Source organism: Pinus tabuliformis, chromosome 7 (assembly GCF_031772625.1).
Source record: "Pinus tabuliformis cultivar Carrire ecotype Pingquan chromosome 7, CPIR1, whole genome shotgun sequence".
NCBI lineage: Eukaryota > Viridiplantae > Streptophyta > Pinopsida > Pinales > Pinaceae > Pinus > Pinus tabuliformis.
The window spans coordinates 782,732,788-782,758,519 of record NC_142293.1 but is presented as its reverse complement, the minus strand read 5'-3'; the positions used below and the strand labels follow the sequence as shown (position 1 = coordinate 782,758,519).

At 37.3% G+C, this 25,732-nt stretch overlaps 1 protein-coding gene and 1 long non-coding RNA gene across 2 annotated transcripts; both read left to right on the top strand.

Moving 5' to 3' along the window:
- The first annotated feature begins 11,077 nt into the window (after window positions 1–11,077).
- Window positions 11,078–12,255, top strand: LOC149249915 (uncharacterized). Its single transcript, XM_089456354.1, has 2 exons — window positions 11,078–11,484; window positions 12,109–12,255. The coding sequence occupies exons 1-2, from the start codon at window positions 11,130–11,132 to the stop codon at window positions 12,138–12,140; spliced, it is 387 nt and encodes a 128-aa protein (XP_089312480.1). The 5' UTR covers window positions 11,078–11,129; the 3' UTR covers window positions 12,141–12,255.
- Window positions 12,256–12,268: 13 nt separating this feature from the next.
- On the top strand, window positions 12,269–13,532 carry LOC149249914 (uncharacterized). The gene is made up of 2 exons (XR_016265916.1): window positions 12,269–12,586; window positions 13,394–13,532. It is a non-coding gene; the product is annotated as an uncharacterized LOC149249914 (long non-coding RNA).
- Window positions 13,533–25,732: the final 12,200 nt, after the last annotated feature.

The window sequence follows — 25,732 nt, the reverse complement described above, 5'->3', positions numbered from 1 at the left end:
ATTTCCATAAGGTATATCTACAAAAATATAATGAAACATAATTTAAAATTTTGATGACTTGTATTTCGACATGTTTCTTCATACTCCTCGAAATTTTACTATCAAAAGATTCCCAAAAAGAAAGTTATAACAAAAATTCCAAGATGTCTCATTTGGAGTAGCAAAATCTTATGATCATAGCTTTAATACCAATTATTATGATCCAAATACATAGAAAAGTAGAAGTACACACTTTGTACACTAGTGTGAGTGTCGAGCACCACTCCAAGATAGATAAAAGAGATAAGCTACATAATAACTCCTTAAAGAATAGGAGAACCTCCTCCAAATACCATAATACAGTCATGCATTGAAATCACGTGTCTCCAATAATGATTACATGATCCCTATATATACATATTCACACATTGCACATGTGATCTCTTTATTATTAGGATGACCCTATTACACATTACATGCACATTTAACCCCATATATGTCCCCTTGGGTCATATCATATACATTAATTACATATATGCTTCCCTTGGGGGTCATATCATGCATAGACCTGAGTTGCCCCAAAACCACATACCTAAATTAAGAATTGAATCCCTATCTTTGGTAATATCAAACTCAACAACAAAGGAACCCTTCACCAAGGAGTGGATGAAGAATTCCCTTTGAATCACTAAAATCCAATATTTCAAGATCCAGTCATGAGATCTACTAGTTGATGCCAAAACCCATTAAAATGACAAACCAAGCTAGTGGAGTTAAGAGATTTCACTTATTCTTTAGCATCAAGTCTAGTGGGAACAAAAAAAGGTAGGGGCTTTGTGCATCAAAAAGGGGGAAGGTGAGGAATCAGAATAAGGCTCTTTTTGCATAACATCCTTGATTAGAAAATCATTAGGGGCATCTCCTTTGAGAACAGATATGAACAACATGCCAAAATTTTCTGGCAAATTGAAGGAAGACCTCAACTTAGCTTAACTATTGAGGAAGACATAAACCTCATTGGTGCCATGAATAAGTGCTCAAATTGTTGGTTGAGTGTAAATAACTTACAGGTTTGAAAAATGAACCTCTGAAATTAAATTCTAACCATGATCCCTAGGAATAGAAAAAGCTGCATCCTACTTAACTCATAACTTTATAATTAAATAGTTATTATATACAAAAGCTTCCATAAAATTTAGTGTTAGCATCTTTGAGATATCAAAACCTTTACCAACTTAACCCCAAAATTAAATTCGTTGCCTACGCAAATGGTACCTATGGATGAGAAATGATGGCGTTCGATCGTTCCACGCGTGGAAAACGTATAAATCTTTTTTTGGAAGCCACCGCTTTTTAACCATCCAGAACACTCTTGAAAGGACAGTTCATAAGGTGGAAAATATATAATTGTGTCCAGCGAAGACAACACCTCTTTTAAGTCAACATCAAACTCTTAAAGAGAAGCATTTGACATTAAAGTCTAAGGGAATGCTTTTCCTAGGATTGCGGATACAGTTTCAAGAATTTTTTTATTTATTTTTTGACGATACAAACTTTAGGTATTTATAAATGCTTTTCCTTTTTCAAAGTAGAGTCCCATCTCCTAGTACATTTTACACTATTTTATATTTTATTTTCTACATATATTTTAAATGGTTTTAATAAAAAATAAAATTTTAAACATTAATATCATTTATTTAAATATATATATATATATATATATATATATATATATATATATTTTATATTTTATTTTGTTTTACTCTAAAATAATAATAATAGTTATATATTTATGTAATCTATTTTATTTTAATTTAATATTATAATAATAATGGTTAGTTAGAGAAGTGAAATTTTAAATATTTTAAATTTATTTATTTTATTAATTATTCAATATATATTTTTAAAAAAATATTATAAAAAAATAAAAATAAAATTTATAATAAAATATATTAATATTTATACATACAAAAAAACATTGTTGATGGGTTATTTTAAAAGATGAAACAACAGTGGAACATGGTGATCCTCAGATCATGAAATGAGCTATTTTAAAATAGGCTTTAAGCTCTATCGCTTAAAAGATGTATTTTATTTTGTTTTAACATTTTTATTTTTTTATTTTTCACATATATAATGGGATAATATACAATAACTAAATCTCTTATTACCTTAATTTGGTGTGGGGCCTTATGCACCTTTAGGTTGGGGCAATTGAACCTTAGTCGCTCAAATCCTGGTTTGTGTCTCCTTTCGTGCGATTTGTCTCAATTTTTCTTTATTGTTGGTGCCGCTATGGATGTTGGTTCGTGGTGCCCTTTCTGCAGTGTGTTGACAGTGCATTTTTTGGGTTTCGTCAGGTTTTACTGCTGTGAGTGCTCCTGCTCTAGGGCTTGTTTGCTTAGGGTCTCAGTATCGTCGCCTTGTCTTTTATTGTCGTCATTCGTGGCCCTCCTATTGTCGTGTCTACGATTGTCGATATTGTGGATGTTGTCAGTTGTTTTGGGCCTTTCGACCCTGCTTATTGTTGCCTAGTTATGGGCTATTCTTGCATGGCTTTCAGGGTGGCTTGGACTCCTCCTATCTATGCTTACGAGGTTTTTCACTGATTTTGCCACCGTCATTCTCTGTTTGGTTCTCTCTCTAGCAACGTTTCTTTGGTGTGGCTGCAATTCTATTCTTGCTCACATGTGGTTCTTGTCGGGGTCACTGCTGCTGGGTGCCTGGTTCCTTCTCATGGTTCTATTCGGTGTTGGCTTTGCCCTCCTTTACCTTATCACTTTCACAGGATCCCCCTCTTTCGGGGTTGTGTTTGTTGTGTTTTGCATTGCATTTTGCCACAGTTTCTTTTGGGCTCTTCACCCTAGTTTTCTAATGGCCCATTTCAGGGCTTGATGTTTGGGCTATTTGGGTGGATAGTGCCCATTTTTAAGGTTTACTGTAGGTAGTCCTTGTTGAGGTCGCGTGCTTTTGTAACGTCTATGTGTCTTGGCCCTGCTTGTGGGCTTGCTTGTGGGCTCACTACCATCTTTAGGAGATTTTTTCCCTTATAATTTTTGCTCCCATTTGGGTCATTAAGGGGGCCTGCATGTCCCTTTTGGGGCCTAGGGTTCGTTTGTGCAGTCCTTAGGGTTTTCATATTAGGCTGAAATGTTTAGCTTTTCTCCATGGCTTTCTTGCTTGCTCATTTGGGCTTCTTTGGCTAGCACAGAGTCAATAGTTTCTTAAATGATAATTTTTTATCAAATCTCCTCAGACCAAGCATATTATATTATTAGTGTTTTTGTAACTGGTCTCCTCATACCAAATACAATGTACAATTAGTGTTACTATTAATGTTGGCAACATGAATAAGGTATAATGGAATATTTGCAATGTATCTTTGATTTGAATATATATATATATATATTCTTTTTTTTCTCAAAAAAAGGATATAATATATAATGAAATAGTATAGGAACATGTTTATGATAAAAGTGTTTTTCGAATTATTGAATAGAAAATATATCTTAGAAAATAAATCATATATATTTTAAATATAGTTATAAATTAAATTAATACATTTTGATAATAATTTTCAAATCAATATAAAATAATAATATTATTATTTAAAAATATCACAAAAATGCAAAATTATAATTTTGTTTTCCATTAATAAATCACATTTTTTCATTTCCAAATAATAATAATATCCTCCATAAATTATCATTCATTAAAATTAAAATTATATTAAATTTTAAAAGAATTAAGTATTTCATTTTATTATATTATCTATAAGATTAAAAAAAATTAAATATATTTTTTAATTGTTTTTATTACCTTGTAAATATCAATGATATTATAAATAATTTTTTTTTCTAAGTAAAACTATTCTATTGAAAATAAGCAAAATAATAATACATCGAGGCTCCAGCCTTTGCGGTGCATAACAACGTTATGTCATAATTGTCAAAAAAAGAAACTTGACTGCCCTTCAAGGGGAAACCAGTCCGAGTGAGATTACAACAAAAAACCCACACAAGGGTCCTAGTTCAAAATCAATTAAAACATACCAAAAAGTTTGAAAAAACAGGAGTAAAAACCTCAAACAGCAAGCTTGTAAAACCTCCGTTGATCTGCAAGGCGACACTTGGCGACTAGACATATGGATTGGGCGCTTTGACCATGCAAGGGACCCCCTCGATGTCATATGGGTTGGGCTCTTCCACAATGCAACACGCGTACTCATCCTTTGCTGACGTGCCGCGCGGGATGCCACTTGTTGTTTGAATGCCTGCTAAGCTGCCCTCCACTACATGCATGCTTGATGTGTCGTCTGGGGTGCCACCAGCAGCCTTCGTGCCACCCGCTCTGCCCTCAGCTACATGCTCGCTTCCAGCCAGCTCCTTGCCATGCAGAATTTCAATTTTCCCTACCTTCTGCTGCTTTCCTGGTTCACTGTCATCCCTGTTCCTCTTAGCTGCCTTCTGCTTTGCGCCACTGTTCCTTTTCCCTGGTCTACAGTCGTGGGTCTGAGCATCCTGCTCAGCTTGTGAACTAGTATCCTCATTGAAGGTTATGTTAACCGTGGCTAAGATTTCTGGCCGAATCAGCGAACTCTGGAAGCGAAATTGGGTGGTATGGTGAGAGTGGTGAGGGCAGGTGAGGGAATTCTCTGTTTGGGTAGCTGCGTTTGCGCTTTGGATGCCATGGGCCTGTGACTGCCCTCTACCATTGTGCGTATTAGGGTATCTGCTAGAGAAGGGACCACGTGAATGAGTGATGGATGGGGAGGAGAATGGAGCAGCAGAATCAGGGTTGGGCGTTGCGGGGGGGCATATGCTTCCACCTCGACTACCCCCGCGTCTGCACTGCATGCGATGTCGAGTGCGCACCATGACTGTGATGATTTCAGGATTTGTAGGTGGGGAGGCTGAGGTTTCTCGGGGATTGAATTGGTTATGCTGAGGAAGAACAGAGGAATTCTGAGCATGAGAGGGCTCAGTAGAATTAGCAGGCAGCTCAGAGGAGGGACTAGCTGCAGAGGCCGAGTGGAAGGCGAAATGGCAAACCAGGCTTTGAGTGAAGTGAGTTCCCGGGCCTAAATCAATGCAGCAGAGGAGATTGCAGCGCCTCCCCGTGGTAGTGCGAGAACTAGGTGCTACAGCAGCCTGAGGGCAGAGACATTGCAGAGGCAGAGGATAATGGACAGGTGCGATGGTATGATTATCACCAGAGGTCATCTTTACATGGTGTCGAGGTGGGTAGTTGCAGACTGGTTGAAGACGACGCCCACTTAAATGCCATTTATGGCTGGTGTTAATGCCATTTTTAGATTGATGTGCCGGATTACGGAGGGCCATGTGGTATGGCCACATGTCGTCCCGTTCTGCTGCCATCTTACTGTCTTTGCTTGGCACTCGCATCCGGGAAATGATATTATAAATATTCAAAAAATTACACTATAAATATTTTAAAAATTACATTATAAATATTAATAATATTTCAATTTTTTCATAACTTTTTAAATTACACTATAAATATTTATTAAAAATATTTAAAAAATTACATTATAAATATTAATAATATTACAATTTTTTTGTTGAATTGAGGCTTCTGTGATCCATATTAAGTTTAAGAGAAATTCTTCGGCGTAAATCACAAGATAAATCATTTGTCGACGCGTTTCGAACCAACTAGTGTGATTCATCGTCAGGACAAGTTGAAGAAACAGACCCAGCTTAGCATGTTAAATAGTCTGAGTAGAGCCTCCAACGGCTAATTTTGACTTTGGGACCAGAGTCATAAAAATTATTATAATTTAATGGAAATTAGTTATATTAGGTGACTAATAAAAATATAAAAATATATAAAATAATTTAAATGGTGTTAATGGTTAGTTAAAAAGATATTATTCGATAATTAGAAGTTATAAGTTATTTAGTATTTAAAATGGAATTAGTTATATAAAGGACCTTTTTTTTCTTTTCCTTTTTTTTTAATATAAAGTAATATAAAAGTTAGTTAGAATTAATAAATATAAAGTAATATAAAAGTTAGTTAGAATTAATAAAAATATTGGAAGGAGAAAATTCCGTTAACTTAAATATTTTATTTATTTTTTATTTTTAGATATTTAAGTTAACGTAATTTTCTCGTTCGAATATTTTTATTAATTCTAACTAACTTTTATATTACTTTATATTTATTAATTCTAACTAACTTTTATTACTTTATATATATATATATATATATATATATATATATATATATATATATATAATTTATGCATATATTTAAAAATAAATAAAAATAAAAAATCCTTTATATAACTAATTCCATTTTAAATACTAAATAACTTATAACTTCTAATTATCAAACAATACCTTTTTAACTAACCATTAACACCATTTAAATTATTTTATATATTTATATATTTTTATTAGTCACCTAATATAACTAATTTCCATTAAATTATAATAATTTTTATGACTATGGTCTTAAAGTCAAAATTAGTCGTTGGTCAAGATAGCCGTTGGAGGCTCTGCTCAGATTATTTAACATGCTAAGCTGGATCTCTTTCTTCAAATTGTCCTAACGATGAACCACACTAATTGGTTCAAAACGCGTCAACAAATGGTTTATCTTGTGATTTAGGCCGAAGAATTTCTCTTAAAATTACAATTTTTTCATAACTTTTTAAAAATTTGAGTAGCTATACCTTTTTAAGTGAAAATATTTTTTTCCCAACTTTGTTACTAGGATAAGTTCCACAAATTCTTTTGTTTTGCCATATTTTAGATATTATCCACTTCCATGTTTTTATAAAATTTATTTTTATTTTTACGCCGTAAGGCATTCCCTTTGAAATGAATTACCTCAGTCGTTGCGGTGTCATATTGTTCACCGTAGATCTGTGGTGTTAGACGATTTAACAAAATTTGATCGTTGATCCAACACTGAAACGGTTCGGTTCATGAGACTGAAACGGTTCATGAATTTTCGTCCTCGCCGTTCACCCTGAGATCTCGCTCATGGCAATGGCGGTCAGCAAGGGCACTCCAGTTCACAGACGAGACGATCAATGGACACAAGAAGTTATCCTCCATCTGAGTTCCATGGTGCCCTTCACTTTGCTGGATCATGCAGACCAAACCCTGGTCGTGGCAGCATTGGCTTCCTTATCTATAGTGACCTTGATGGAGCTACTTTGGAGAGGTTCAACGCGTATGTCAATGATCGCTTCAGAATATGCAGCACTTCTGCTCATTACAAAGCCTTAATTGCTGGCCTCCAACATGCTCTGCGGCTTGGAATCACCCACATCACCGCCATTGGAAATTGTGATGTCGTTCTCAATCAGGTAACAAGCCCTGTCCTCTCTTTGCCGTTAAAATTCATATATTAGCATTGATTTCAAGAGACAATTGTTTCACTTCATGGCAATCACTGTATGTTCTGTAGGTAATGGGTACGTGGACTGTGAAGAAACCCTGGCTGAACAGGTACTATGGCAGAGTCAGGAGTCTGGCTTCACAGTTTAGGAGTTTTAAATTGCAGTATACACATCGTAAATATAATCTTACCGCGCGTGTCTTAGCCGAGCAAGGGTTTGACAGATCTGTTATACTCTGGAGTAATAGTGCAAAAGCTAACAAAGAAGCCCTAATTCTGTTATCCCGTAACACAGGTCACCCACCTGTCTCCTTACTTAAATCAAGACACATCTCTTGAATGGCTGCATAGGATTCAGGTAAGTGATATTGAATCATGTCTAGGATTTCTTTGATCTTGTTGTAACCATCGCAGCTCTGCTCCATCACATAATTGTTGGCATTTTCTGGATCGTTGCACCTTCGCAACATCTTATCCTTTGCACTATTACTCCAGAGTATAACAGATCTGTCAAACCCTTGCTCGGCTAAGACACGCGCGGTAAGATTATATTTACGATGTGTATACTGCAATTTAAAACTCCTAAACTGTGAAGCCAGACTCCTGACTCTGCCATAGTACCTGTTCAGCCAGGGTTTCTTCACAGTCCACGTACCCATTACCTACAGAACATACAGTGATTGCCATGAAGTGAAACAATTGTCTCTTGAAATCAATGCTAATATATGAATTCTAACGGCAAAGAGAGGACAGGGCTTGTTACCTGATTGAGAACGACATCACAATTTCCAATGGCGGTGATGTGGGTGATTCCAAGCCGCAGAGCATGTTGGAGGCCAGCAATTAAGGCTTTGTAATGAGCAGAAGTGCTGCATATTCTGAAGCGATCATTGACATACGCGTTGAACCTCTCCAAAGTAGCTCCATCAAGGTCGCTATAGATAAGGAAGCCAATGCTGCCACGACCAGGGTTTGGTCTGCATGATCCAGCAAAGTGAAGGGCACCATGGAACTCAGATGGAGGATAACTTCTTGTGTCCATTGATCGTCTCGTCTGTGAACTGGAGTGCCCTTGCTGACCGCCATTGCCATGAGCGAGATCTCAGGGTGAACGGCGAGGACGAAAATTCATGAACCGTTTCAGTCTCATGAACCGAACCATTTCAGTGTTGGATCAACGATCAAATTTTGTTAAATCGTCTAACACCACAGATCTACGGTGAACAATATGACACCGCAACGACTGAGGTAATTCATTTCAAAGGGAAACGCCTTACGGCGTAACTAGGGTTTCTTTATCTGGCTATGAAGCCAGGGTTGAAGCTAGGGCTTCTTTCCCATTTTGGAGCAGATGTGGTTACCAGTTAACGAGCAGTTTCCCTTTCTAATCAAACTAAATGCATACATCATTGAAATAAGTGGAAACAGAGTTAGCCCTAAGGGTTTGCTTTAAAGTTAGCCCTTTATTATTGCTAATGACCCATCCCAGTATCTAACTTAGACTAGGCCCTTAATCTGAGGGACGATTTACAGTTATGTTGTTTTGTTTCTCCTATACATTGTTGGAATAATTGGGGGCCTCGATCTGTAAAGATTATAATGGTCAAAATATAGTGGTTTCCAAGGACAACTCTTGGCTGATTAAAAGCATAATTCAGATTTTATACTTGACTAAATCATGTTTTAATAGATACTGGAATTTGATATATGAACAGTGTAAAGATAACATTTTTGTTGGGAGAGGCCTATGTTCATGAATGTGATATCAAGGCAGAGTATAAATTCATGATATTTTTGTGGGATGGCCTCAGGGAGCATTTGTCTGACAATGAAGCTGTGCAAATTGTGCACAGGTATAGTTTCAATGGAAAAGCCAGGTTGTTAGATTGAGCTGCTCTTGACAGGAGAAAAACTGGGTGGTTAGATCGAGCTGCTCTTGACAATGCAGCCAAAATGCATGGTTTTATCAACTATGATGATCATGGAAAATATGAAACATATACGCGGAAGCAACCTGTTATTTCTTGTCAGTGTATATATATGCATGTGTACTACTGCTTTGGTTGCTGCTGAAGGTTTAAGTTTGGCGCTTGCATCTCTGATGTTGTTAGCCTCATTCCTGTTTAGGTGCAATGAATTCATGCTACTTGGAACAGATCCCTCAATGGGAAGAAGAGGTTGACTCACGTCCACAGAAACTATTGAAGGTACAATGATCCCATACATACTGTTCCATCCAGAAATAGTCGTGGAATAACATTTCATGAAGACTTTACAAATAGTGGATATGAGAAGGTTGCTGCAACATCTACTGATGAATAGAAGCAAGGGTAAGACGTTTGATTGTTTCATCCGAGACTTTTAGCGGGTAGATGTCCTGTGTGATGAAGAATTTCACTCCATAGACATGATGCTGGAAATGAGTTGTTCTCCATTGCAGTTATATATAGACTTCCTTAAATTCAACATATTCCTGTCAAGTTGCAATTAATTAACACTATTAATGTTATAATGGAGTTGGGAGTTGCATGTGAAGATATTGAATTATTTCTCTAATGTTTTATTTTATAACGGAGCAGTTGGCTAACAAAAGGATACCAAACTGCTTATCCCTTCTCGTTTTGGTACCGATCTTAAAAGGTGATGAAGGGGAAAGAGGGACAGGTTGGTCCACAAGGACATTGGAAAATCACAAATTGCACATTCCGGATTCCTGGAGACACGGGTTTTTTTCCAGAGGACTCCGTTTGCATTGTGCATTTTTATATTTCTTTTTACTTAAATATTCTCATTGCTGGATCAAAATGGGAAGTAACTTGTGTTTTGTAACAGTGGCAATGCTACTGGCCGGATTTTCTATGTTTATCTATTATTTTATTGAATGAAATAACATTTGAGTATCATTATTATGCTATCTTTATTCTTGAAATCCTTAACATTTCGGTTAGCTCTTTATTCTTGAAATCCTTAACATTTCAGTTAGCTCTCAGGACCATAAAATTGTTCTGTTATTAAATCAGTTGGTTGATCAAATGCATTTTCGTGTTCCTATCTTTAAATTCATGGGCAAGTAAATACATAATAATGTGACTTTATAAAGTCCCCCCCTTGTTCTCCTGACCACATTTAACTCGATTAGCGCCGACAATTGAATCGAGACAGAATCTAAAGCTGGATCTGGATCAACGGCTGCTACTGAAGTGACCCGCTTTTGAACTGCTACGGAACTACGGCATACTCTATCCAATATAGATTCCGCTGCTGCCCCGCCTGTTTGTTTGCTAGAAGATGAGAATTCAAGTAGCGGGCAGGACCCAGCCAGATGCCCCGCTTTTCAAAAGGTAAGGTGAATCTCTCCATCTTCTTCTCTCACAACAAGACTAAATGGGGAAGGCGGACACAAGAAGTTATCCTCCATCTAAGTTCCATGGTGCCCTTCACTTTGCTGGATCATGCAGACCAAACCTTGGTCGTGGCAGCATTGGCTTCCTTATCTATAGCGACCTTGATGGAGCTACTTTGGAGAGGTTCAACGCGTATGTCAATGATCGCTTCAGAATATGCAGCACTTCTGCTCATTACAAAGCCTTAATTGCTGGCCTCCAACATGCTCTGCGGCTTGGAATCACCCACATCACCGCCATTGGAAATTGTGATGTCGTTCTCAATCAGGTAACAAGCCCTGTCCTCTCTTTGCCGTTAGAATTCATATATTAGCGTTGATTTCAAGAGACAATTGTTTCACTTCATGGCAATCACTGTATGTTCTGTAGGTAATGGGTACGTGGACTGTGAAGAAACCCTGGCTGAACAGGTACTATGGCAGAGTCAGGAGTCTGGCTTCACAGTTTAGGAGTTTTAAATTGCAGTATACACATCGTAAATATAATCTTACCGCGCGTGTCTTAGCCGAGCAAGGGTTTGACAGATCTGTTATACTCTGGAGTAATAGTGCAAAGGATGAGATGTTGCGAAGGTGCAGCGATCCAGAAAATGCCAACAATTATGTGATGGAGCAGAGCTGCGATGGTTACAACAAGATCAAAGAAATCCTAGACATGATTCAATATCACTTACCTGAATCCTATGCAGCCATTCAAGAGATGTGTCTTGATTTAAGTAAGGAGACAGGTGGGTGACGTGTGTTACGGGATAACAGAATTAGGGCTTCTTTGTTAGCTATATACTAGGGTTTCTTTATCTGGCTATGAAGCCAGGGTTGAAGCTAGGGCTTCTTTCCCATTTTGGAGCAGATGTGGTTACCAGTTAACGAGCAGTTTCCCTTTCTAATCAAACTAAATGCATACATCATTGAAATAAGTGGAAACAGAGTTAGCCCTAAGGGTTTGCTTTAAAGTTAGCCCTTTATTATTGCTAATGACCCATCCCAGTATCTAACTTAGACTAGGCCCTTAATCTGAGGGACGATTTACAGTTATGTTGTTTTGTTTCTCCTATACATTGTTGGAATAATTGGGGACCTCGATCTGTAAAGATTATAATGGTCAAAATATAGTGGTTTCCAAGGACAACTCTTGGCTGATTAAAAGCATAATTCAGATTTTATACTTGACTAAATCATGTTTTAATAGATATTGGAATTTGATATATGAACAGTGTAAAGATAACATTTTTGTTGGGAGAGGCCTATGTTCATGAATGTGATATCAAGGCAGAGTATAAATTTATGATATTTTTGTGGGATGGCCTCGGGGAGCATTTGTCTGACAATGAAGCTGTGCAAATTGTGCACAGGTATAGTTTCAATGGAAAAGCCAGGTTGTTAGATTGAGCTGCTCTTGACAGGAGAAAAACTGGGTGGTTAGATCGAGCTGCTCTTGACAATGCAGCCAAAATGCATGGTTTTATCAGCTATGATGATCATGGAAAATATGAAACATATACGCGGAAGCAGCCTATTATTTCTTGTCAGTGTATATATATGCATGTGTACTACTGCTTTGGTTGCTGCTGAAGGTTTAAGTTTGGCGCTTGCATCTCTGATGTTGTTAGCCTCATTCCTGTTTAGGTGCAATGAATTCATGCTACTTGGAACAGATCCCTCAATGGGAAGAAGAGGTTGACTCACGTCCACAGAAACTATTGAAGGTACAATGATCCCATACATACTGTTCCATCCAGAAATAGTCGTGGAATAACATTTCATGAAGACTTTACAAATAGTGGATATGAGAAGGTTGCTGCAACATCTACTGATGCAATAGAAGCAAGGGTAAGACGTTTGATTGTTTCATCCGAGACTTTTAGCGGGTAGATGTCCTGTGTGATGAAGAATTTCACTCCATAGACATGATGCTGAAAATGAGTTGTTCTCCATTGCAGTTATATATAGACTTCCATAAATTCAACATATTCCTGTCAAGTTGCAATTAAATGCATCAGTAATTAACACTATTAATGTTATAATGGAGTTGGGAGTTGCATGTGAAGATATTGAATTATTTCTCTAATGTTTTATTTTATAACGGAGCAGTTGGCTAACAAAAGGTTACCAAACTGCTTATCCCTTCTTGTTTTGGTACCGATCTTAAAAGGTGATGAAGGGGAAAGAGGGACAGGTTGGTCCACAAGGACATTGGAAAATCACAAATTGCACATTCCGGATTCCTGGAGACACGGGTTTTTTTCCAGAGGACTCCGTTTGCATTGTGCATTTTTATATTTCTTTTTACTTAAATATTCTCATTGCTGGATCAAAATGGGAAGTAACTTGTGTTTTGTAACAGTGGCAATGCTACTGGCCGGATTTTCTATGTTTATCTATTATTTTATTGAATGAAATAACATTTGAGTATCATTATTATGCTATCTTTATTCTTGAAATCCTTAACATTTCGGTTAGCTCTCAGGACTATAAAATTGTTCTGTTATTAAATCAGTTGGTTGATCAAATGCATTTTCGTGTTCCTATCTTTAAATTCATGGGCAAGTAAATACATAATAATGTGACTTTATAAAGTCCCCCCCCTTGTTCTCCTGACCACATTTAAATCTAATCAGATCAATTGTTCTCCTACAGTGATTACTCGGAAAAGAGACATGGCATTACATGAATTCTGAAAGCAAATGGCTACCATCCATGACTATTGACTCGTGCATCAGTGAATTTTGGCCCTAGAGAAATAAATGCTCTTGCTTTTGAAGAGTATGGTATAAAATTAGATTCATCAAGCACTCTTGGAGTATCTCAAGTTATTGAGTGGGAGGGCCAATCTTTTGGTACAATCAGTGCAATGGCATTGTTTTTCTATGGGGCAGGATCTGATTTTATTAAGCAACATGTCTCGGTTCAGAGTGAAAGTAATGTCCCATTTGAGAATTTGGTCAGAACCTACTGCACAATGGCAGGCCATGCAAAACATAAGGCTAATGAAGGAAAATGCAACTTTTTTGGAGAGGCATGTATTCATGCTGGTACAGTAGGGCTTACAGATTTGATTGGTCCACCATTTGATTCTCCCAGCTCGGAAACACAAGTGGATTATAACAGCCCTCATGCTGATCCACTTTCAGAGACTGGAGGTATGGCATAAGTTTGGATTGCAAGCAAAATAAACAAAATACAGTGCACCATATGAAGAGAGGAGTGTGACCACTGCTGTATGCTCAGCAGAATCAATCATTCATGTAATGCATTAGCTACAGAAGACTTGAGGTATGGCATAAGATTGTATTGCAGACAAAATGTGCAAAATACAAACCATTCATGTAATGTTTTAGCTACAGAAGACTTGAGGTATGGCATAAGATTGGATTGAAAACAAAATGTGCAAAATACAAACAGTGGGCGTTATGAAACGAGGAGTGTGATCAGTGCCATTTCTTCAGCAGAATCAATTATTCATGTTGCTGTATGGTCAGTTACATAACTAGCAAAATTGTATTTTATGGCAAACATTGGCAACTGCAGGGCTGTTTTAGGGATTTCTGGAAACAAATCAATCAAGGCAGAATGATTGACTAAAGATCACAGTGCAGCCATGGAGGAGACTCATAAGGGCTTCAAGCACTCCATCCAGTTGATCAAAATATAGTGGTTTCCAAGGACAACTCTTGGCTGGTTAAAAGAAAATGTGCAAAATACAAACAGTGCACGTTATGAAGCAAAGAGTGTGATCAGTGCCATTTCTTCAGCAGAATCAATCATTCATGTTTCTGTGTGGTCAGTTACATAAATAGCAAAATTGTATTTAATACCAAACATTGGCAAAATCTGGGTTGGTTTTAGGGATTTCTGGAAACAAATCATTAAGGGCAGAATGATTGGTTAGAGATCACAGTGCAGCCATGGAGGAGATTTGCAAAGAGCTTCAAGCACTCCATCCATATGGTCAAAATATAGTGGTTTCCAAGGACAACTCTTGGCTGATTAAAGGCATAATTCAGATTTTATACTTGAGTAAATCATGTTTTAATAGATACTGGAATTTGATATATGAACAGTGTAAAGATAACATTTTTGTTGGGAGAGGCCTATGTTCATGAATGTGATATCAAAGCAGAGTATAAATTCATGATATTTTTGTGGGATGGCCTCAGGGAGCATTTGTCTGACAATGAAGCTGTGCAAATTGTGCACAGGTATAGTTTCAATGGAAAAGCCAGGTTGTTAGATTGAGCTGCTCTTGACAAGAGAAAAACTGGGTGGTTAGATCGAGCTGCTCTTGACAATGCAGCCAAAATGCATGGTTTTATCAACTATGATGATCATGGAAAATATGAAACATATACGCGGAAGGAGCGTCAGTGTATATATATGCATGTGTACTACTGGTTTGGTTGCTGCTGAAGGTTTAAGTTTGGCGCTTGCATCTCTGATGTTGTTAGCCCCATTCCTGTGTAGGTGCAATGAATTCATGCTACCTGGAACAGATCCCTCAATGGGAAGAAGAGGTTGACTCACGTCCAGAGAAACTGTTGAAGGTACAATGATCCCATACACACTGTTCCATCCAGAAATAGTCATGGAATAACATTTCATGAAGACTTTACAAATAGTGGATATGAGAAGGTTGCTGCAACATCTACTGATGCAATAGAAGCAAGGGTAAGACATTTGATTGTTTCATCTGAGACTTTTAGCAGGTAAATGTCCTGTGTGATGAAGAATTTCACTCCATAGACATGATGCTGGAAATGAGTTGTTCTCCATTGCAGTTATATATAGACTTCGTTAAATTCAACATATTCCTGTCAAGTTGCGATTAAATGCATCATTAATTAACACTATTAATGCTATAATGGAGTTGGGAGTTGCATGTGAAGATATTGAATTATTGCTCTAATGTTTTATTTTATAACGGAGCATTTGGCTAACAAAAGGATACTAAACTGCTTATCCCTTCTCATTTTGGTACCGATATTAAAAGGTGATGAAGGGAAAAGACTCAAGAGGGACAGGTTGGTCTGCAAGGACATTGGAAAATCACAAATTGCACATTCCGGATTCCTGGAGACCGGGGTTTTTTTTCCAGAGGACTCCGTTTGCATTGTGCATTTTTATATCTCTTTACTAAAATATTCTCATTGCTGGATCAAAATGGGAAGTAACTTGTGTTTTGTAATAGTGGCAATGCTACTGGCCGGATTTTCTATGTTTATCTATTATTTTAGTGAATGAAATAACATTTGAGTATCATTATTATGCTATCTTTATTCTTGAAATCCTTAACATTTTGGTTAGCTCTCAGGACGATAAAATTGTTCTGTTATTAAATCAGTTGGTTGATCAAATGCATTTTCGTGTTCCTATCTTTAAATTGAAAATTTACAAAAGCTGTAAAATAGTGATTCGAAGTAATTTTGTGTCCTGGGTATGCAGACCTGTATCTCAGGTACAGATCCTGGATGGGGATGTTGGGTACATGTTGGATGTGGCTGGGTTGTATCCAGTTTGGGAGGGTATGTGGGGGTATACCCCCCTTCCCTATTCGCCATGTCATGGACACCTGAACATATCCTGTGGGTTGAGGGATGTCCACACATCCCCTGCATGCGGGTGCACCCCATTCCAATAAAAGAAAATAAAGGAAGAAAACTTTATCTGTCCTGTCCTTTTCTAATTGATTCATCAACCCACTTCCTTGTATTAAAATCTATTCAAATCCCAAGTCAGATGACTCACACCATTTCCTATTCATTCATTTGCTATCCATTTTTTGGAATTCGCTGGCATTGGACATTCCTTTGCGATTGAGCATTTCTTTGGAGCTGAAAACACACAGTCGCAGATGAGTTTCTGAGTGTTCCCTATGGATATGACATATGTGGTGTTGGCGAGGCACTCCTGGGGCATTGGAGAAGCATTCTTGGGAGTTTGAGATGTTTATTTTTCTCATTTTACACACAAAAGAGTTTCTTTTGGCTTGGAAACATGTCTCGGCAGATTTTTTTCCACTCCCATCATTGATTAAGTGTTTCTCTGTGATTGGAAACTTGCCACGCCAGTTTTTCTCAAGCTTGAGGAGTCTATTACATGCTAATTTCTTTTTGGCCTGAGACACCTTTATTACGCCGTAAGGCGTTTCCCTTTGAAATGAATTGCCCCAGCCGATGCCGTGTCCTATTGTTGACCGTGGATTTGTGGTGTTGGACGATTGAACGAAGTTTGATCATTGATCCTCACACTGTCCTTTTGTCTCCCAACCCAATGGCCTCTCTGTCTTCAGAGTTATTGTTCGGGGATGTTTCCTTTGGAGGTATGCGAGCTAGGGCTGCAGCACGTAACTCTTCTTTGGCGGCAGAGAAAAATCCGGAAACTGTTCCCCCATGAACCAACTAGGTATTCCTTCTACCCTTGCGATCTGCTTAGTTTATTCTTCGTTAAGTTCGTCATTTCGACCTTTTACGCTCTGTTTCATTCACCCAATCTCAGGTTCTCGCTCACTAATTTTCGGTTCAAAGGTTTTATCAGAGCTTTCCACCACTGTTTGCTATGAACAGCATCATTCATTACTGCATCTTCCTGGTCATCCACTACAACAGGCTTTGCTCCATTTGAAAAGGTTGATGGTTTGTCTTCTACAAGAGTATCCACATCATTGGATGCCTCAGTGTCATCCACCCCAGGAGTAAAATTGGGCAGTTCAGATGTATAACTGTCACCAGCTAGAAGTTCTCCCTCTTCAACATCTTTTTCAGGTGGTGGCAAGCCATCATTTCCCTTGCTCAAATTGAAACTCTGAATGGCCTGACCCTGCCCTTCTGTAGGTATATTTCCTTCATTGTCACCATTTTCTTGAGTCACTTTCTGTTGTTTCTTCAGAATATCACTTAATGGCTTTGGATCCTGAAAGTCTTGTTCCCCACTTGAATCACTAATTACCTTGCCCAATCTCATCTTCCTTCCTTCCCAAGGAAGATTTTGTCTGTGTTTGTCTGGACTCTTCATAGAGGGATTCTGTGAGGATCCATGCTCTGTTGATTGTGCAGTAGAAGGTTCTTCACTGCTCTCACGATTCTTTTCTTGTTTGATTTGTGCAAGAGTCTTAGGCCCAGCAAAATTTATGGCATCTATCACTGTTTCAGTGTTCCTAAAAGTTTGACCTCTAGGTACCCTGGATTCTGATGATATAGAACCATCTGTAGGCATTCTGCCCCTCTCCTTTTCATGATACTTGCTTATGAAATGGTCATTTAAGCCCCGTCTGCTTGGTGAGCTTCTCGACCAAACCCTCTCTAACTTGCCTTCTTGATCAATTTCTATATTGTTAGATGGCTCTCTTTTGAAGCCATTAGCCTCTACTTGAATCCTACCCTGCAATCGCCTACTACTGTGATTCATACCTTGCCTTAATTGGTCCCTGTATATATCTTGCTAGCTACGGTCATCATCTTGTTGCCTAGAGCCACGGTGAAATTCACCATGTTGACTATCCACATGTTGTCTCTTTGAGGGGCTATCCACTACTTTAGCCTCACCAGCCCTCCTATGTTTTGAAATCCGGTGGTGGAGATCCTCCATATTGTTCCATTCAGGATCATCTTCACTAGACAAGGACCTCCTTTCTTGCACAATCGGTCTCTCCAGAACCCTGTCATCAAAAGCATTAGACTACTTTCGGCCACCACGCTCATATCCCCTGTTTTTATATGGTTCATAAGCTCCATGGTCATACTGAAATTCAACATCATAGTAGCCAGTTCGGACAAGCTCTCGTTTGTTGTGCATATTTCTTTCTCGACCATTGATTGCATCTCTTCCAGATTCCATATCATGTTTATAGTAATCAGCATCCTCTCAGTGGCTTAGCTGCTCAGGTCCATCATCCACAAGTACATCAAATCCTGGCGATGATCCACCCGGCAAATCCTCCGATTCTAATCCATTTTGTAGTCTCTCTTCTGAAGGATGAGACAGGCATATCCGAGACCTGTTTCTTGAAGCATCATGTATCCTTTGTCTTGTAGGTTCAATATTTGGCAAAAATTGTTCAACTTCATGTGGACTTCCCTTTATATAGGTAGGCTGAGATCTTGATTGAGAGACATGTCTAGCTTCTAGTTGCATCTGGCCTTCCTTGACATTTATTTGACTGCAGTGTTAAAGGATTGCCCAAATGCCCTGCTTGGAAGTTATTGGACTGCAATGCAACAGGGTTACTTGACTGTGACGCCTTGAAGTTATTTGCCTTTGCTAGCACAGGGTTTCTTGACTGCACTACCTAAAAGTTGTTTGACTCCAATGTCATGGGGTTGCTTGACTGCACTGCATTAGGATCAATTGATTGCACTGCCTTGGGAAAGCTTAAATCAGATGGATGTTTTCCATCTTTGTTGCTTTCAGTTTCATTGACTGTTTGTTTCCCCCTTGCCTGAGGCTCTGTAACTGTTGGACTTGGTTTTGTTGTCTTTTGAGAAGTTAGATTAGCTCCTGAAAACGGACCATGCACAAAAGGGCACTTATCACCCTTTACACAATATCCCTGCTGGAAAAAATAGCAAGGAACTTTCGGTTTGTTTGCAGTGCCAAATGTCGGTAATGATGCTGAGGACGATGGTGGCACTATTGCTGGTGTTGGTGCTCCTGACAAGCCATCTAGTGGCTGAAATGGAAACACAGATACACAAGTTAGCGTCATAAATAGATTAAAAAAATTATAGAAAGAAATATTTACAGTCTTGAAAATTACCAAAAGACAGACATACCACAAGAAACAACCAAAATAGGTCGCAACCTACAAGCCTATCAGAAACACACTACAATTAGGTTTATTTATTAGAGATAATGGATGAGAAATTAAAACACCCATAATTGAGTGCACTACTTGGATCTATATACAAACACTAATGCAGAAATGAATGTATAAAGTCGTCAACACAAAAATAATAATAATAATAAAGTACGAGGAAAATATTCTTGACAAACCTGTATGAATATCAAGAAAATTCCTACGGAAAATGTGAAAAGAATCCACAACCACATAAAATACAACATGACAAATACAAGAAAACTAATGCCCATAAAAAAAATGCAAACAATAAAGAATACAGTCCAAAAAGAAAGATCTGTGGGACTTTTAAGTTAACAATTTTGAAGCTAGAAAAACAAACTAGATGAGGTGATAATACTGCACAACAAAGGGACATCTACCATGTTAACAGATAGGCTGAAGGGATCCCTAATGTTGAAGAATAATTGGAAGGGCCAAGAAGGCGCAATGAACAATCATGCTAGAAAGGATCAGAATAAAGATCATTTAAGGGATTGTGAGAGATTTCATCAAACTGTCTTATTGCTAATGGACTATATTACAATGGAAACTTCAGGATCAACCTTTTCTAGAAAATCCATCATTAATGTGACTTAATTAAAAAGTTCTTAATAATAAGAGAAACTCACAGGATGTCTAAAAGCGCAGGTAGGATTTAGAGAATTGCCCCCAAGCCAGTACCAGCAATCTCTAGGATTGATCCTGGAACTTTCACTGTGCCGATATTCACAATCATTACCCTGCAAAAAGACAAAAGCTCTTAGTACATTTCAAGATTTTTATGAGCAAATGTAACACTAATTTACTAATAAAGCTACCTTAGTTAAAAACTTAGAACATAGATACCAAGCAATGAAAGTCTGTATAAGCATGGTATAGTTACAATCACTGGGATTTTACAACACGCAAACAAATCACTTATAAATAACCAATAGTTTCAAGCATCCATTTACTCAGCGTTTAAGGAGTCATAGGAAAATTCAAAGCCTTCATGCAGGTCCCACGCAGGTCACATTTGGAATTGGATTTGCGGCAGAGTGCTTTGAAGCTGGTTGATAAAAGTGCTGGCCCATCTTGGTTGTCCTCACGCTGTCCTTGTGTCTCCCTGGAATTGGATTTGCGGCAGAGTTCTTTGAAGTTTCTTGTTGATAAATAAAAGTGCTAGCCCATCTTGGTTGTCCTCACACTGTCCTTTTGTCTCACAACTCAATGGCCTTTCTGTCTTCAGAGTTATTATTCGGGGATGTTTCCTCTGGAGGTATGCGAGCTAGGGTTGCAGCACACAACTCTTCATTGGCGGCAGAGAAAAATCCAGAATCTGTTCCCCCATGAACCAACTAGATGACGACATGCCAACTCTCCAGAAGCTATGGATATGCGAGGGGTTTGAACACTGATTTTTTTTTCTAAGAGTGGAAAAACCTATCATAACGCAGTTGTCATAACTCAGTTGTCAAACCAGCAGTGACCATAGTTACCTCTGGCTACTATCAAAGTGACGACAACTATCTCTGGATACTATCTACTAATGCAAGGTGACTCGTCACCGTTATTCAAAAAAACCATGACACCTAGAATAACCCACTTGTAGTCTGTAAGGTGGCAAGCATTCACTCCTGCCAGATGCCTATGAGTCTTGGGCCATTAACCTGTTTCTTTGGGTCCAAAAACACAAGCTCTTAGGCCATTAACCTATTTCTTTAAGTCCAAAAACACAAGCTCTTAACCAAGCAGCAATTTTAGTGGCCGAGGGGATTTGAACACTGATGTCCCTCCAGTCCTCCAACACTGATGTCCCTCCAGTACAATGTTTTTTATTTTCTTCAAATATTTTATCCACATTGTAGTGTAATTTTTTTGTCGCCACGGGCAATATACCTGCTTGATATGTAGAATCGACCAGAGCAGAATAGCTTGAAACTGGCTATGACTATTTTATGTGAAGGTTGAGGTCCGTGTTTGTATTACACCACTGACCAGTTCAACTACAACTCTCTCCTAATGCAAAGCATAACCATTACTGCTCAAAAAATATGTTACAAATACAACACAGGTATATACAATTGTTTTCTCTAAAATGCAAAATTGATCGCAACTTAAGCATTTGCTCTTTTGAAAGCCATTTTCCAGGTTTACATGAACGTTGAATTATAAAAAATGTCCTCAAAGTCTCTCAACCTAACATTGTTCGATCAAACTGTCCTAAAAGTCTCAAACTAACGTATTCTGCCGAGGTCTATGTAAATATTTTTGTGCATATTTATATTATTAATGAAATTCCCTAGTACAATGTTTTTTATTTTCTTCAAATATTTTATCCACATTGTAGTGTAATTTTTTTGTCGCCACGGGCAATATACCTGCTTGATATGTAGAATCGACCAAAGCAGAATAGCTTGAAGGCTGAGGTCTGTGTTTGTATTACACCACTGACTAGTTCAACTACAACCCTCTCCTAATGCAAAGCATAACCATTACTGCTCAAAAAATATGTTACAAATACAACACAGGTATATACAATTGTTTTCTCTAAAATGCAAAATTGATCGCAACTTAAGCATTTGCTCTTTTGAAAGCCATTTTCCAGGTTTACATGAACATTGAATTATAAAAAATGTCCTCAAAGTCTCTCAACCTAACATTGTTCGATCAAACTGTCCTAAAAGTCTAAAACTAACGTATTCTGCTGAGGTCTATGTAAATATTTTTGTGCATATTTATATTATTAATGAAATTCCCTCCAGTACAATGTTTTTTATTTTCTTCAAATATTTTATCCACATTGTAGTGTAATTTCTTTGTCGCCACGGGCAATATACCTGCTTGATATGTAGAATCGACCAGAGCAGAATAGCTTGAAACTGGCTATGACTATTTTATGTGAAGGCTGAGGTCCGTGTTTGTATTACACCACTGACCAGTTCAACTACAACCCTCTCCTAATGCAAAGCATAACCATTACTGCTCAAAAAATATGTTACAAATACAACACAGGTATATACAATTGTTTTCTCTAAAATGCAAAATTGATCGCAACTTAAGCATTTGCTCTTTTGAAAGCCATTTTCCAGGTTTACATGAACGTTGAATTATAAAAAATGTCCTCAAAGTCTCTCAACCTAACATTGTTCGATCAAACTGTCCTAAAAGTCTCAAACTAACGTATTCTGCCGAGGTCTATGTAAATATTTTTGTGCATATTTATATTATTAATGAAATTCCCTAGTACAGTAAAAAATGTGCTAGATGCGTCTTCGAAAATCCATCCTAATATATACTTTAGCCAAGTGTACACCAATTACAATACTGTCCATAGATCTACTCTACTTTCTGTGAAAAAAGGGTTGTTTCAACCTTTGAATAAGAAAATATTGCATCTATTCTACATACAGTTGCAGCAACGCCGCCACTTTCTGGAGCTCCCAAAAAATAGAATTGAACAGAGGCTTATAATTCCCAGTTATTTAGTGGATGATTGTCCCATTTTTAATGGAAATTATGGCATTTACACAATAAAATAATGAATTATCTTTTTTTATTGATAAAATAATGAATCTTTTTAGTTGGCACATTTCGGCATAGAACTTCACAGAGCTGCATAAATTTTATTTGGAGATGTCATCTTCATTCAACTGGCCAGACAACCAACGTACTATAATAATATAATTTATTTAATAGAGGAATTGTAACGGATACTTCACAAACAACTTCAAATGAAACAATTTCTTTTATAAAACATGAAAAACCATAGATATCCCAATACTATATAGTATATACCCATTTCATATCCACCACAAATTAATAAATATATTAAAACAAACAAAAAAATACCAAGGTATCTTCAGCTATGGAGACAACGAAATAATTAACCCATGGTGTTACTCGAATAGAAAAATACTTTCATGTAATTCAAATATTATTGAAATTTTGGAATGAGAAGCAACTGTAAAAATTTCCAAGACAATATGTTCGAAATTCTTCCCCACTCTATGCCTTACGGCGTTTCCTTTGCAACATAAGGTGCAAATGCTAGTTATAATATTCTTTTATTTTTAAAACTAACAACATTATAAAGATAATTTTTATCTTTTAATTCAAATTACTCATAATCCATTTTTATCTTGTTTTTAATTTTATTGTATATTATAATTTTTGTTATATTGTTTTTAATTTTCTTGTATCATTATACTTTGTTTGTTATACGGTAGTTGTGATAATTATAATAATATTATTAAGGAAGTTGATGTTATAAGTTGTGTTAATTATAATAATATTATTAAGGAAGTTGATGTTATAATTTTTTTTTACTGATCTTTAATAATGAAGTTTAAGAATAATATTTTTAATTAATTTTATTTTTTATTTTTATTTTTAAGTAAATATTTAATTTTATAATAATTTTTTTTTTTTTTTTAATAATAAGAAAATTTATTATAATTTAGTTGTCAAACTAATAATAATTATGTTCATAAATTTATATAGTAAATAGTTTATCTCAATATATTTAATAATACACAAATATTATACAAAATAATTAAATATAAATTTATAAATTTATTATCTATAATATATATTTTTTTATTTTTACATTTATTTCATAAAATTCATTTTATATTTAATTTTTTAAGTTTTTGATTGAGGCATTCGTCGATGGGACGTTGGAGGTTAGGGGAGCCAACCACCTCGCCACCTCCCACAACATTTAACAGGGGTTAGCATGACCAACCGTGCCCATGCAACGCACATGCAAACTGCATACATTAATCTTCATTCCCATGTCAAACTCGACTTCATTTGATTGTTTAGCGAGGGGAGACCTCACTCTCCAACTTTTCTAGTATGCTTGAACTTCTCCCCTGTCGCAAGTGGGTCAATACCCTTAGGCGTCTAACATAGGAAGATTCATGTGCGACGGGAAAGTTGTAAAGCTATGGAAGAATCAATGAGCTTTTTATCAAGCTTGGATGTTGGCCTTTTATTATGGATTCGAATTGACCTTCGCCTACATGCAAAACAACCAGGCTTTTGGGTTTGGAGGTCCTCGACACAGGGACTAGCAATTAAGCAATGGTCAAGCGATAGGCTTTGGGCATGTAGGGGTTACAAATCTTGGGACTCAGACGACCCCATTGGAGCTGGATACCATAGGATCTAGTGGCATTAGCCTTTCTTCAGCGCACATGACCTTATCAGTCCAGGTTTAGTGGGATGGACAATTCATAGTATTGTTTTACTCTTCTAGTTTAGTAATTTCATTCTTTGATTTTGTTTCTCACTAGTGGATGCTCATTTGCTTTGTTTCAAATTCAAATGGGTTGGGACATGACGTGAATTTCGGTGTCTCCTAGCATGCACTACTCCCTGCTAGGAGTCTTTCATTTGCCATTCCCTTTTCATTTGTCCTCCTCTGTCTATTGGCTTTTTCGTCATGAATTCCCAGAACCCCCTGGTTTTCGCTTCTTTTTTGCTTCCTTAGATTTGTTCCTCTTAGTCCCAGGTTGTTGTGGGCAAGTTGTCTTGCTTGAATATTTCTCTTTTGGTGCAATATGCCTTGATAATGAACGGGAAACCACTGGGGGGTTGGTTGCGGAGGCCCTTAGGGTAGGCTACATGCCCAAGCTCATGCCCATGAAGCTACAACCATCTTCCATTCTGCCACCCCCTTGAAATTTGTGAAGAAATCCGTCAACTCGAAGCCCACTAACAACCGACAAGTTTATTCATATTCAGAAATCCAAGAGGAGCTAGCCAATTGGGTTCTTGACCCTGACCATACTAAGGGAAGACAGAGCCAATACTTGAACTCCATCACCCTCCATTGGCAGATGAACACTCTTCTAGGTAGGGTCTTGAAGGAGAAGCATGGAGACCACAATGAGACCATCTCTTCTTTGAACGAAATCAAGCGAGTGCAATGATATCAATGCTATCTTGGATGCTCGACTAGCTCATCTTGAAAGTCATCTTCTGCGTGGCCTAAAACTTCCTACTCCAACAAGTGCCTAGAACCCAACTCTAGTTACCTCTTCAAACTCTTATGTCATGCTATACCTTATGACAATTGTTTTATTTATTTATATAGTCCATAGTATGGTAGCTTTCAGATTTTAAATATCATATGTTTTTATTTTGCATTACTTGAACTC